The sequence below is a fragment of the Manis javanica genome, chromosome 14, assembly GCF_040802235.1.
Source record: "Manis javanica isolate MJ-LG chromosome 14, MJ_LKY, whole genome shotgun sequence".
NCBI lineage: Eukaryota > Metazoa > Chordata > Mammalia > Pholidota > Manidae > Manis > Manis javanica.
The window spans coordinates 50,658,520-50,674,073 of record NC_133169.1 but is presented as its reverse complement, the minus strand read 5'-3'; the positions used below and the strand labels follow the sequence as shown (position 1 = coordinate 50,674,073).

Below are 15,554 nucleotides of genomic sequence, written 5' to 3'. Positions count from 1 at the left end.
CGATGTCATCTTCTTACCAAATCTTCTGGTGGAGAAAGATGGTCCTGGATGAACAGGAATGGGTATGCCGTTACAGGAGTCAGTGACATTCAGGGATATAGCTGTGCTCTTCAGCCGGGACGAGTGGCTGCACCTGGACTCTGCGCAGAGGACCTTGTACCGGGAGGTGATGCTGGAGAACTACAGCGCCCTGGTCTCGCTGGGTAAGGACCTTTCCTCCTGGTGCAGAATCTGCTGTGGGAACACCTTAGGGCTCGCTGTTCTGGGTTCAGAGTGCGGATTCCTATCCTGCTGCACCCCTGGGAGAGGACAAGTCTCTGTAGAGTTGAAAGTGTACATTTTTGTTGTGATGCCCTTAATGCTATTATTTTCTCCTGCCTCTGCTCTTTTTCTGCCACACTTCCTGAACAAGTTCCTCCTCCTCCTCCATTGACTAGATCCCAGCTTCAGTTCCAAAAAACATAGAGGACTCCCATCTTGGAGGCATTTGTAGCCAGGGCCCTGTATTGTTTCAGAACTGAGACTCACCTGCTCCCAGCCCTGAAGGCCCTAGTGCCCCTCAGAAGTGCTCCTGTTGCCTGGGCTGCCTCGGGGGCTCTGGCTTGTGAGTCTGGGATTGCTCTTCATGACATTTGTTCAGCTGCATTTCCTCCCGTGTAAACAGGGATTCCATTTTCAACACCAAAGGTGATCTGCCGGTTGCAACAAGGAGAAGATCCCTGCATGGTGGAGAGAGAAGTACCCCAAGACAGCTGTCGAGGTGAGTGAGCAACTGGGGAATGGGTGTAGGGAGTCTTAAACTCGAGCTGGTCACAGCAAGGCAGCACTCTGGCAACTTGCCTGGAAATCCTGAGCCACAGGGAAATGCTCAGGGCTGCCTGACAGGAGGCTCGTTGGTGGTAATGGTCTCCTTGCCTCAGGAGGGACCTGCCTCAGGACATCTGTCTTCTCACACTGCTCCTGCATCTCTCCCTTTCCTTTCTGCAGCCTCACCCACTTCCTTCCTCTGTTGGGGCTTCGTGTTCTTTGTGGTTTCTTTCCATCTGTTTTTACACATGCTCATGTCTGACAGATTGGAATACTTCATACCCTCTGCTGCCGAATTTTGAGTTCTTTATCATTTTAAAAGTTTCTTTCACTAACCTCCTATTTCAAGGTATTATTGATGCTACTTTGTTTCTGATTTAATTCATTTTATCTCATTGGAGACTGGGCAGTCACTTCCCCCTATTGCAGTCAAGCAACTATTGTTACAGTTCAATCACCGTAGACTTTCTAGTTCCAGGTTTAGGGAGCTTTTCCTGTAAAGGTCCAGATAGTATATGTTTTCTTTGGGAGCCATATGATCTCTTCTGCAGCCCTTAAGCTCTGCCATTGTAATGCAAAGCATGAGCGAGGAGTTGTGGCTGTGTTCTGATAGGCCTTTACAAAAACAGGTGGCAGCTCCATTTGGCCCAGAGAGCTGTAGTTTGCTGACTACTCTTCCAGCCTAGCCTGATCCAGTTGGTCTGTATCATAAAGATGCAGGTTGTTACTGTTGGGGGATCACTTAAAGATGATCAAATTTAGATATGCTCTTTCTACATATGAAGAAATAGAACAGTAGAGATTTTACAGTAGTTTGGTCCCAGGGCTAGAAGCTGAAATGCAGCGACAGAAACCTCCATCACCAGTGTCCTTTCTACAAATATGTGACAGATTTAACAGTAGTTTACTTCTGTCTTTGTGGTTTAACCTTTAATCTATGACTCTGTCTTCATTGACATCCTTGTTTTCACTCATTCTCTCTTTAAATACTTTTCATCTTTATTGAAGTAGTTTTTTCTCCAAATATAGTTAGTAGGCAGTAGAGTATAGCATTTAAAATCATGGTTTGAATCCAGACATTCTTTTATTTATTTATTTATTTATTTATTTATTTATTTATTTATTTATTTATTTATTTATTTATTTATTTTGTCATCATTAATCTACAATTACATGAAGAACATTATGTTTACCAGGCTCCCCCACAACCCCATTATAGTCACTGTCCATCAGCATAGGAAGATGCTGTAGAATCACTGCTTGTGAATCCAGACATTCTTCATGTCACTTTACCCCTGCACTACTTACAAGCCTCAGGAGCCGTGGGGAGGTTTCTAACCTCTCTGAGCATTGTTCTGCTCACCTACTGCCCATGCTATCAGTGGAGTTATCTCTTTGAAACTCAGGTGTTAATCCTGTATCTTATGAGACTTCATTATTTCTCTTATCCACGGAGTAAAATTTCATAATCTGACATTAAACTCCCTTTGTAGCCTGTCTCCATATTCCTTTAGTCTCATCACTGGCCGTTTCCACTTCACTCCTATTTTCTCTCCAAAGCTGCATACTCATTACCATTTCTGTATTATTCCTTCCACTTTGTGCACTGAAAAACCATTTATCCTTCAAGATCCATCAGTCCATCTGACCTGCCACCCTAATCTGTAGGTTTTTCCTTTTCTTTCCTATTTCCCAATCAGCATTAACTTTTTGATCATTTGCATTCATATAGAACTTTCTACATACCGTGAACACATCCAGTACAATATCTTTCATAATAAATTAGTTATTTTGTTATTATTTATTTTCCTAATTAGACTGTAAATATTTAAGGGAGAGACAGGTGTTTGAATCCTGTGCCTCTAGCATCTAATATATTGCAATTCAGTTAATATTTTTTTAATTGAATTGCCTCTATGATTAACTCTGATGAGGCTCAAAGTTAAGTATCCAATCCAGCCAGACCATTGCACCTACATCATTTTCAGATTCCATTCTGTCCTTCCTCTGATCCCAGCTGCCCACTTTACCAAATATGACCATTTTTTCTTTATTTTAACTACCTAAGAACTTACAGTACTCTTCTGTTATCTATATTCTAAATTCCTCTGCCAATTGTTCAGAACTCTGTGTTTGGCCTCACCTGCTTAACCAAATTTTTAGCTAATTCCAACCTGAATTTCCTTCTTTATTAGTAAGTCTCCCCTAAATAGTCTTACTTCACTGTAGATGACTTTGATCAGGACTTTCTGGCTCATGGGGTCATCTTGTTTTTTTCCACTGAAATCCATCCCATTCTTATGGTCAAGCTTCCTTCATAAAACCATCTTAATAGTAATGTTGATATTGGTATCTTCATTTTCGGAACCTCAAACCTGGATTATATGGTCGAGGCTTCTTATGGAGAAATGAACTCTTACAGTTTTAGTCATCTATTTCCTGTTACCATTGTGATTATTCAGTATTGTTAAATAAATGACTGATTGCATCTCAGGAGTCCATTGTAAGGTGAGAGAATCTGTGTTCATTTTTGAGTTCACCTGCCCATCTATTTTTGCAGCTTACTCTGCCCATTCATTATTTTTTTATTTAAGACATTTTAATTGTATACTTATCTTGTGCACAATAAGGGATTAACAAATAATCATAAGACATCCACTGTTCTCCTTAAACAAATACTTGAATTATTTTCACAGACTTTAATATGTATATATGTTAAGTAAAGGAATGTTTAAGTAAAACATATTTTGAAGTTCTAAGAAATTCTAAGAAATAGATGGTCAATTTAGGCTTTAAGTAATTAAGCTTCTGTAGAGAAATGGGATCAGAATAGTATGGAAAGTTTCTAGCTGGGCAGGGAAGGTCATACTGTGGCAGAGAATAAAAAGAGAGAAGGTACCCTGGTTGATCCTTTAAAATCCAAACAGCATGCTAGGTCCCATGGGCATTATTAGCAAAGAAAAATCTGTATTTTATATAGACTTAAAACCTGTATTTCTTGTTCCTCTTATTATTTAATTTCAATAAAATATATTTTTTTTACTAAAACTGGATGGATTTGATTAATGTAAATAACTTAGTTACATTTTATGTAAGCTGTATAGTTTATTTAAGTACATACAGTTACCTGGTTGCAGTGATCTAATTCTAACCTATTTTCAGTCATGGACTGATTAAAGAAAGCCAGGTTTTGATCCAGAGTTCCTTAGAATTAGGTCACCCTAAATCTTTTCACATAGGAGGCTTGGGCACATTTCAGAACTGGGGGATATATTGACTTCACATCTCTTGTAGACTTTCATTAATCTCAAAGATTGCTACAGAGTTTAGTCTTCTGGTCACAGCTTATTAGAAGAAATGAATATGTCTATTTCTCCTCTTGATCAAATAGAAAGAAGAAATGTATGGTAGTTTGAAAAAGTTGTTATTCCTCCAATCACAAGGGATAGTGTGTTACACATGTCTAATTATTCCACATTTTCCTCTTCTGTATAATTCACATCTTGAACTTCAACACGGTCATGCTTCTTGGCTGTTGTAAGTTTTAAAACCTGAATGTCCTCTTTAAGAAACTGCTTCCCCTTTCACAGACTATAATATGAAATATTCACATACAAAATAATAAAATTTAAGAAAAACATTGCAAATATTTTTAAATAATTGTAAAGAGTTTTAGTGAGAGCATGGAGAAAAAAAATACAATAAAAGAAAGAGAGTAGAAAGGAGAAAGTAAATGTGTTACCTGCTTCACTGCCTAGAATACAGAGTAGAAAATGATAAATCTCCCAAGTATTCAACTTGAGTTTATCAGCTGACATTTTTCTGTAGCGTCAGCTGATTGTTCTGCCTTTACTTCTCGTCTTGTTAATTTGTCCCATGTGTTCTCCCATACCACTCCTTAGCCATTTAATTTATTTTTCTTTTCCATTCCATCCTGTTTTGCTCCAGACTCAAGTCCATATTTGAAATCAAATAGCATCAAAACTCTTTTCCATGTACTATTGCCAATTTTATCGTTTCCCAGATACATGCTTGTCTCTTCCAGTAGAGAAGCCATGAATTCTTCTGATTCATTTCAGGTTTCAAGACTTGGCCTGAAATAGAAACATTGCCTCCCAGACAGGACATGTCTATAGAAGAAACATCTCAGGGAATAATAAAGAAAAAATCCATTATATTTGATCACTGGAGCATCAAATTTGGAGAAGCTTTAGAATTTGAGAGCAGGGCGGAACAAGAGCAACAGAAGAAACCTCTTAGGCAAATGGTGGCCTCAAACAAGAAAACCATCAGTGGAGATGGAAACCTTGTAAGTCTTGAATTGGGGAAAGGCTTATTTATAAATACAATTCTTTTTACACAACAGAGTGTTCCTATAGAAAGGATACCCAATATATATTATACTTTAGGGAAAGATTTTAAACAGGATTTTGATCTAATGAGATGCTTCCAGATTTACCCAGGAGAAAAACCTCATTTTTGCAGTGATTGTGGGAAAATCTTTAACCAGAGTCTTCACCTTATTGAACACCAGAGAATTTATACTGGTGAGAAACCCTACAAATGTAGTGAGTGTGGAAAAACCTTCAGCCACAGGTCATCCCTCCTTGCCCATCAGAGAATCCATACAGGAGAGAAGCCTTACAAATGTAATGAATGTGGGAAAGCGTTTAGCAGCAGTTCTACCCTCATCAAACATCTGAGAGTGCATACTGGAGAGAAACCCTATCAGTGTAAGGAATGTGGTAAAGCCTTTAGCCAGTGTTCTACCCTCACTGTACATCAGAGAATTCATACTGGAGAGAAACTCTATAAATGTGGGGAATGTGAGAAGGCCTTCAACTGTAGAGCAAAACTTCATAGACATCAAAGAATCCACACAGGTGAGAAACCGTATAAATGTAGTGAATGTGGGAAAGGTTACAGCCAATTTACGTCCCTGGCTGAACATCAGAGGCTTCACACAGGAGAACAACTGTGTAAATGCTTGGAATGTGGGAGAACCTTCACACGCATCTCAACCCTTATTGAACATCAGCGAATTCATACTGGACAGAAGCCCTATCAATGCAATGAATGTGGAAAAACCTTCAACCAGTATTCATCCTTTAATGAACATCGGAAAATTCACACTGGGGAGAAACTTTATACATGTGGAGAATGTGGGAAAGCCTTTGGTTGCAAATCTAACCTTTATAGGCATCAGAGAATTCATACTGGAGAGAAACCCTATCAGTGCAATCAGTGTGGGAAAGCCTTCAGCCAGTATTCATTCCTAACTGAACATGAGAGAATACATACTGGGGAGAAACTCTACAAATGTATGGAATGTGGGAAAGCCTACAGTTACAGATCAAACCTTTGTAGACACAAAAAAGTTCACAATAAAGAAAGACTCTATAAATGGAAGGAATATGGGACACCTTTTTTCTATAGCTCCTCTCTTACTCAGTATCAGAGATTTCATAGAGGAGATAAGCCCTATGAAGTTTAATTCATCTCAAATAGTTCAAGACTCCTCACTGGAGAATAATTAGGAGAATAATAAATAGGGTACAGACTCCTAATAGATTTTTTTACTTCTGGAGAAAATATGCTAGTAAATAAGAAAATTGATTAGTGAAAATTCAAAGAGCACTGACTTGCCAAATTTCATTAGAACTATTCAATTCTAAGGTTTCTAAAAATATGTGAAACATTTTAAACATAGGAAAAATCTCTAAGGCCTAACTTTTTTTGAAAATGAAAATAATGGAATATGTTTTGTTTTATTAGACATTCCCTTTCTAAGAGTAAGCTTCAATATGAATTTTCATTTAAAAACTGAGTTATTAATGTGAATAAGTGTGGGGCCTTATTTTCTAAAATGGCAGGCAGACAGGACACTTCTATAAAGAAAAGCTAAAGATAAAAGGGAATTTCTTAAGTGTAAGTTTTTACATGGAAATAAGCTTTTTTGAGTTGCCTCACCAGCTAGTTATATATATAAATATACATATTACTCATAAAGTTTTGGAATACATGTATATTTTTTTCAAAAGTATTTGATGCTTAAAAAACAATTTTATTAATTTAGGATTTAGTTTTGAAAATTAAAAATTTGTCCAAATATCCTTTCCTTTTTCTTCCCTATTTCTTAATTTCATATGATTCTATATTCTGAATAGAGTCTTACAGTATTATAGAAGATAAACAAGCAAGTGGGGAGACTGTCATGCACATAAATACTCTGCTATCTGTTGCAGAAGATATATATTTGCAGAATCTGATTATACACCAGGTAGCTTATTAGAGCCTGGAGAGACTTTATTTATAGCCTTTCTTTTACTAATGAAGAAACAGTTTACTGGGCAGAGTTAAGACTAGAATCTAGGTCTTCAGCTCCAGTTTTCTGTGATAATTGCAGGCTCATTTTCTACCTCAAGTCCCAAGAGTGCTGTTTGTTTTGTGAACTGGTAAGGCACAATTTCAGTAATTTAATCAGTCTTATTTTTATGTTTGACAGGTTCCCTCTTACTTTAATCTTAATAATTGACATAATCATCATCTTCCTTTTTCTTATGTGCCCCTCATTATGCCTACTTTTTGTAATAACTGTACATACATCTAGCTGAAGTCCAGATGGTGAAAATTCTTTTGGCAGTTTCACACATAAAGTTACCTTTTTGTTTATTTTTGTTATACATCTCTTAGAAATTATTTTGTGTAAAGTGATATTTCAGTATGTTACTGTTAAACATTCTAACCATCAGTTTAAATTGGTTGTCTTAAGGTACATTTCATTTTCTCCCAGCCTACTTCTTCCAATTCTGTATTTCACTTTTGCGATTGGTAGCATTTAAAAAACTGTTCTAATAAGATTAGCTGGAACCTTCTGTCTGAAAAAGGCTTTAGAATTAAACTCAAGCATTCAGCATAGTATATTTCTTGACTTGTCTTAGCTCATTAGAAAGTATTTTTTATATATTTATATATTCACAAGGAAAATTAAGCTTTTGAACATACCTCAATATTTAACACGGTACAGAGACATTTGCAAGATATTTTAGATAAAAACATGTTTGCTTACCCAATAGCAGTGAGCATGCTTAGTACCTAGAGTTTGTTTTCTAAATGCTCTTCCCCTTTAAAAGGAACCTGGGCTCATTGGAAAAATGACTGATTCCATATTTGGAGCAGGAAAGGTGTGCAATATATTTTCATGAAATAATAAAAAAAACAGACCCAAAGACTAATGGGATAACCTCAGAAAGACACAGGAGTCAACACTTTCTGAAATTGGTCCCTCTGGTCAAATTTAGGACAGTTTAAGCATCAAAAATGATTCACTGTAATTGGTTGTAAGATGCTAAGTGAAAATAAGCCCATAATGAAAAAATAGAGGAAAAAAGGAAAGCTTTTTATAAACTTGTTTGAAGAATACCATCTTTTAACTGTACATGGAATGATTTAGAAAAATCATTCTGCAAGCCTTAATGTAATTAAATCAGGCAAAATCAGTGTATGGTAAAATCCACTAGGTGAAAAAAATTTTTTTAAGGAACATTTATATTGTGTCAAAATGTCACAATACCAGTTGCAAAGGAAAGACAGGCCTTTATAAAGGAGAGATCAGGCTGTTGAATTGAGTTTCACTACTAGTGGGGCAATCTGACATTTTGTGGCTCCTGATAAGATACAATATGAAGCACACATGATCATCTGTGACATATTCTTGTCAAAAATGTTTAATGAGTCTCATTCCTGTTTATAAAAAATACAGAGGATGGAGGAACAAGTTGAAGTACACAATGAGGAAATAGACAAACCAGAATTTGAGACACCTCAAGACAACTGGTTTGGACTTTTCAAAAAACCATTGTAATAAAAAAGTGGACTCTTCTGAATCAAGACATTTGAGACATAACCAAATGTAATATGTGATCCTTATGGCTTCTAATTCAAGAAAATTAACTATAAAAGACATTTGGGGGGTATCCAGGGGAAATATGAGTATGGAATGGGTATTAGATAACGTATGTTTAATTTTTTTAGAAGTGATAATGTTTATTGAAGTATCTAGGATGATGCCCTTATTGGAAGATGCATGCGAAGTTTTCAAGTTTGGAAATCCTTGATGTCTGCAGCATATTTTCAAATAAGTGTGTAAAAAATTAGTCAACTGTCAATTAGTTGTGGATTAGTCAATCTTGGTGGATATAGAGATGTTCGTTGGTCTTCTTTAAGCTTCTCTGTATGTTTACAAGTTTAATAAAGAATTCAGGCAAAAAGTGATTGTATAATGTGATGACTATGAAGCCTCCAGTCAGAATTCTTCCCTTGTATTCTCATAAATTTCCTCTTTGAGAGTTAATCTTCTAGAGATGTAATTTTTAGGAACTAAAATAACTTTTGTTTGGTTCTCATTCCTGTAAGATAAATTCTAGCCAAAATAAGCAGGCAAAGAGAGACAACAAAGGGCCAGGTAATTTATTTAAATACCCCCGGGTGAGGTTCTGTGGCCTTCTTTTCACAGGCCAGAGAAGTCACACCTGGTCAGGGAGGTGGGAGCCTTATAAGGGATTAGGAGGGGGAGGAGTGGGCAAGCTATCCTAGGGGGTGTGGAGAGGTATGATTGGCTAAAGGTCACATAATAGACAACTAGAAACTTTCCTTCCAAGAGGGAGGAGGCTGACATCGGGGTCTTAGTTGGCACATCAGGATGGAATTCAGGGAGAGCTGTCCCCTTTCCATGTACAGCACAGACCTTGGGGTCTGGTCTGTTCTCCCCCTATGGCATCTCTCTGTTCTGTTTGCATGTCCTTGTTTTTCCTTTCTCCAGCCTAACATTCCAGCCTTTTGGTCATAATGGGCGACGACTCAATCTGGCTACTTCCAGCTGACAAGGGGCATCGTGGGGGTTTGAGGCTGGTATTAGGCCAAAGGAGGGGGTTCAGTGGGAAGAGGTGCATAACGGTGAAGTAACATCTGGTTGGTGGCGACCCAGGTCATCTGGATTAGCTGCTGTTGGAGGAACCTGAGGATACAAGGGGCAACTAAGAGTAAACCACAAACTGTTAATAAGGGGCCCAGTAGGGGCATTAGCCAGGCCATTATGGGGGACTGGAATTCTGGATCGAGTTTACATCTCAATGACTAGTATTAGGATTCAGTATAGATAAGACTGCATTATTGAAACAATACTTTTCTCTAAAATCACCCTTATTTTTATTAGAAGTAGCTAGATTAAGAAAATAATTAACAGTTGGCTTGATTATTTGCATAAGCGCAGCAAGAAGAGCAATTGATTACATAGGCTCTTTTAAATATGCTTTGCTGGAACTTTTTGTAAGGAATTTCAGATTGGACTTTTAAGGGCTCTTTGAGGCCAGAAAGCCAAGCCAGACTTGCCATCAGGTTGTGCCTGCAGTACCTGTACATTTGGGTGAATTCTCTTCTCTGAGGTTCCCAAAACATTCTTGAGGTTCTTGCATCTGCCAGGCAGTGACTTTCTTTACTCACTTGGTAAGGCTGCTGGGAACTTTGTAAGCAAGGGACCAGGCCAGTTCTTTTAAGGGGCTTTGTTGGCTTTATAAAGTCAATCTTAGTTCCTTAAAGCTGTCTGTTCATATCTGAGTTTACACACGTGTCTCTCAGGTATGACGTTCTAGTCAAAGCCTTGGTAATGTAACCAGTGATTTTAATTGGTTCTCTTACAAGGAAAGCAGATTCTTATTGAACTTGTGCAAATAAATATACTGCCATGAAATATAAAAATAGTTACTGAGAGTTTTTAAATTCTGGAGGGATCAGGTAGAGAGAAAGATAAAGTTTCAATTCTGCTTATAAAGGCAGTCATTTACTAAACTGTTTACTTAATCTTATGTAACTAATATTTGTTCTGCTGTAATTTAGTTTTTTACTAGCTTAAGAGTAATAAAACAGTGACTATAAATAATAAAAGACTTCCAAATGACAGTGGTTTAAGATCTGATAAGAGCTTACTGTGAGACAGTTGACATAAGGAAATTCTGATATTTCTGTAACACAAAACATTCAGTAACAAAGTTAAGCGTCATTCTTTTTGACAGTGCCCTCTAGGCAATTAAGCAGGTAATTATATATCAGATAAATAAGCTAAATTAGCCAAATACTTTCTCCAATGAGAGAAAGTTTTTCTGACATGTTCTAGGGGCTCTCTGGAAAATATCAGAGTTAATTAGAGGCAAAAGCACTTTTTTGAATTTGATTTTGGGAAGTTGTTAAAAGTTTTAAGGCAGTTGCTTAAATAGGACTATAGGTTGCTATGAAGTAACACTTATCTAATTAACTAGAATGACAACAAAGTACTTCAAAGGGAAATAAAGAAGGTTACACATTTGTTATCAAAGTTTAGCTTTTAGTCCTTTTAATATTAAGATCTCATTTTCTTAAAGACTCAGACAACTCACTGAGACTTTAAGCATAAGAAACTGCTTTGATAAAACAATTAGAAGAACTTTCTGCAATCTTTCAATATTAAGAGCAGACTAACAGTTAAGAAAACTTTGTTTTTTTAACTGAAAACAAAATTCTAATTTTGCTGTGTACTTGATACTGAGACTCATGCTTTAATTTTATATAGCATGACTATATTAAATTCTTTTACAAACTTTTTACAACTTTCTTTTATCAAAAGACATATTTTTTAGCATGCAGAAATTTTTTCCTTACTACTTTAAGTAGTTTTGATTAGAACTTAAAACTATTACTTTAACTTTCAGTGAACACTGAAAAATAGGCTACTGTAAACTGTTACACTAGCATTTTTCAGATTGATACATTTATGAACATATATTATCATTTTTGGAAATGTGTTTTATAGCACAATTTCTTTTTAGGCACAAAATATGTCTATATAACTTAGCAAACTTTAAGAATTTTGGTTACTACAAAAATTCTCAGGCTGTTTGCATATATATATATACTGTTATACGTTAATACAGTATTATTAAGATATTTATTTGGTAGGCTTATTTACTTATTTTTAGCAACTATGCTAGATTACTTACAAAACTTTTACTGAATGTTAGACAAAGCCAAGCCTTTAAGCATTTTATTCTTAAAAAGATTTAGCAGATAACATTGACTTAAATGACCTTAGGTAAACTTAGGCAGCTGATAACAACAAGGACATGCCTGCCTCAGCTAAACTCAAATTAGCATTAATGCTTAACATTTTTTACTAGATTCTCGGGAAGTTCCAGAACGCTCAATCTTCACAAGCGCTTGTTTTTAAATAAAATATTTTTCACTTATACACTTAGACACACAAACGTACAAACTGAGATACAACGACTACAGTCAGCAACACTTTTTTCATAAAAACATATACACAGACAAACTGATACAAAGACTTGAGTCAGATATCCAATTGCCCTCTCTCTTCTCAGCTTTTTGTCTGTGGCTTCTGGAACCGGAGGGCGGGAGGGGTGTGTTCTGGTGGGGGAAGAGGGCCGTGAAGGTGGAAGGAGAGGGGGAGGGGGTGGTGCAGCCACTGGAAGAGGAGAGCAGGACAACGGCAAGGTTGAGAATGCAGGACTTTAAGATGGAGGTGACACGTGTGAAGACAAAGGACTTAAAGATGGTGGTGGAGAGAGGGGGAGGGGATTGTGAGCTGAGGGAGGTGGGCGCCTGAGGTTTTCTGGCGGATCTGAAAAGGAAGGACTGAGCAGAGTAAGAGGCTGACAATCTTTAACTGGAGATTGGTCCAGGAGAACTTGAGTCATTGAACACGACATAAAGGTCTGGACGGGAGTGCAAAGTCCAAAAAGCCTGCACATGTGGGATTTCATTCTACTTTCTGCTCCGGTGGCAATAATTAGTTAAGTCGGTGAGGAGGCTAAAATCAAAAGTTCCCTCAGGGGGCCAGCGAGATTGGTTGTCCAAGGGATACTGAGGCCTGGCCTCAGAGCAAAGGAAGACTAACTTCCATTTGCGAACTTCCCGGGACAAATATAGAGTAGCCAGATTAGAAATGAGACACCGCAATGGGGTCTGAGCCTCTGCTTTTGAGGACTGGTTCTCCATGTCTGCGCCCACTTCCCAAAAAAAATCCCACTGAGAGGAGCGCTCAGCGTCCCAAGTGCACCAAGTCAGGGGAGACAGACTGGGAGCCTGGGTGAGGGACGTCTCCTCCACTGCAGGGCCAGGGGCGAGTATCCTGGATACTCGCAACGGATGGGCTGAATGCCCAGACCTGGACGTAGCTACAATTTTGGATGGACCAGGTGAAACGGAGTTAGGAAGGGAAGCAGACTGGGGGAAACTGAGGGACTCACCAGAAAATAGTCCATGCAGCAGAGAGCAGGCTGAGGTCCTGGGTCGTGGAAGGAGGGGGCAGGGCCGCCAGTGGCCAGTCGGGGCCCTGCACTCACACTCCTTCCAGGGTTTTGGCACCATATGTAAGATAAATTCTAGCCAAAATAAGCAGGCGAAGAGAGGCAACAAAGGGCCAGGTAATTTATTTAAATACCCCCGGGTGAGGTGCTGTGGCCTCTTGTCACAGGCCAGAGAAGTCACACCCAGTTAGGGAGGTGGGGGCTTATAAAGGGTTAGGAGGGGGAGGAGTGGGCAAGCTATCCTAGGGGGTGTAGAGAGGTATGATTGGCTAAAGGTCACATAATAGACAACTAGAAACTTTTTTCCTTCTAAGAGGGAGGAGGCTGACATCGGGGTCTTAGTTGGCACATCAGGACGGAATTCAGGGAGAGCTGTCCCCTTTCCATATAGAGCATGGACTTTGGGGTCTGGTCTTTTCTCCCCCTATGGCATCTCTCTGTTCTGTTTGCATGTCCTTGTTTTTCCTTTCTCCAGCCTAACAATTCCATTTTAAATGGAGTAAGTCCATGCCACCTTCTCCCTCCCACCAAATATAAATAAAAGCCCTGGAGAGAATGCATGGAGCAGCTAAGAACCCTGAAAAGTATTGATAGCAGGCAGATTTGGGAAGTAAACCAGAATTTGATGTAGGACTGTTGGGGGAGCGTTGTGTATTTTCCTCAGTCCTTGTCCCTGCTGCAACAAAATTGAAGGGCAGAGACACAGTAGTGAAGCAGATTAAAAGTTTAATTTAAAGTTAATTAGAGAAAAAGTACAGGCCACCTCAGCAAGGAGAGGCACCTTGAAAGGTTGAAAAGAGAGAATTTAAAGTTAAAAGGTTACATAATTAGAAAGTATGGGCATCCTTAGAGAGAGGAGTGCCCCAAAAGGTTGGGAATCCCCCCTCCCCTTTTTTTTTTGTTTTTTTGAGAGGGCATCTCTCATATTTATTGATCAAATGGTTGTTAACAACAATAAAATTCAGTATAGGGGGGTCAATGCTCAATGTACAATCATTAATCCATCTCAAGCCTAATTCTCATCAGTCTCCAATCTTCTGAAACACAACGAACAAGTTCTTACATGGTGAATGAATTCTTACATAGTGAATAAATTCTTACATGGTGAGCAGTACAAGGGCATTCATCACAGAAACTTTCGGTTTTGATCACACATTATGAACTATAAACAATCAGGTCAAATATGAATATTCGTTTGATTTTTGTACTTGATTTACATGTTGATCCCACATTTCTCCCTTTATTATTATTATTATTTTTATTTTTATTTTATTTTATTTTTTTGAGAGGGCATCTCATATTTATTGATCAAATGGTTGTTAACAACAATAAAATTCAGTATAGGGGGGTCAATGCTCAATGTACAATCATTAATCCATCTCAAGCCTAATTCTCATCAGTCTCCAATCTTCTGAAGCATAAGGAACAAGTTCTTACATGGTGAACGAATTCTTACATAGTGAATAAATTCTTACATGGTGAACAGTACAAGGGCATTCATCACAGAAATTTTCGGTTTTGATCACACATTATGACCTCTAAACAATCAGGTCAAATATGAATATTCCTTTGATTTTTGTACTTGATTTATATGTTCATCCCACATTTCTCCCTTTATTATTATTATTTTTGTTTTTAATAAAATGCTGAAGTGGTAGGTAGATGCAAGATAAAGGTAGAAAACATGGTTTAGTGCTGTAAGAGGGCAAATGTAGACGATTCAGATGATCAGGTGTGTGCCTATGGACTAAGTATTAATCCAGGCTAGACAAGGGCAGCAAAACATCCACGGATACAGATTTCTCTCAAAGCAGGGCGGGTGATGTTCTGAACCTCACCTCTGTTGATCCCCAAATTCTCACCTGATGGCCCCCCTGCGACTGTGCCTGTCTTAGGTTGTTCCTCCCTTGAGGAATCTTACCCATCTCTGGCTAACCAGTCCTCTTCAGGGGCCATAGAGGGAAATGTAAAGTTGGTAAGTGAGAGAGAAGCCATATTGTTTGAAAAGGTTAGCTTTTTACTTCTTTGCAGATCTATGCCCTGTGGCTTCTATGCCCAGCACTTGTCTCGAGGTATCTTTACCACCTGGAGGAATTATGATACTCGGTAAATTCGATATGAGGCACGAATTCTATTTAAGGGTTGTAATTAGGAAGGAAGAAGAAAAGCTATAGATGTAGCATATGGAAGGAAACATGGGAGGATTGATTATTTCTTTGACATATCTTCTTGTAGAGTATCTTAAGTATGTATAGGTTTTAAACTACTAACTAATTTGCACACACATATTAACATAATAGGAATACGGTGACATAAACAAAGCAAATCTATAATTACCATCCATCTCCAGTGAAGCCAAGAAAACCATTTAGGCACCCTAGGCATTTG

General features: G+C 38.0%; 1 protein-coding gene across 15 annotated transcripts in view; it reads left to right on the top strand.

Annotated features, from left to right (window-relative positions):
* The window catches only part of ZNF354C (zinc finger protein 354C), a 52,734-nt gene that overhangs the window by 16,124 nt on the left and 21,056 nt on the right, over positions 1-15,554 (top strand). For 11 of the 15 annotated variants that reach the window (XM_073221145.1, XM_073221144.1, XM_073221143.1 and 8 more), the window contains 3 exons: positions 77-203; positions 665-760; positions 4,887-9,081. In XM_073221145.1, coding sequence (XP_073077246.1) covers positions 77-203; positions 665-760; positions 4,887-6,301 — 1,638 coding nt within the window. In that variant the 3' untranslated portion in view covers positions 6,302-9,081. Of the gene's footprint in view, positions 1-76; positions 204-664; positions 761-4,886; positions 9,082-15,554 lie in introns of those variants that run through there. The other 4 variants (XR_012124848.1, XM_073221153.1, XM_073221152.1 and 1 more) reach the window with 3 other exon arrangements.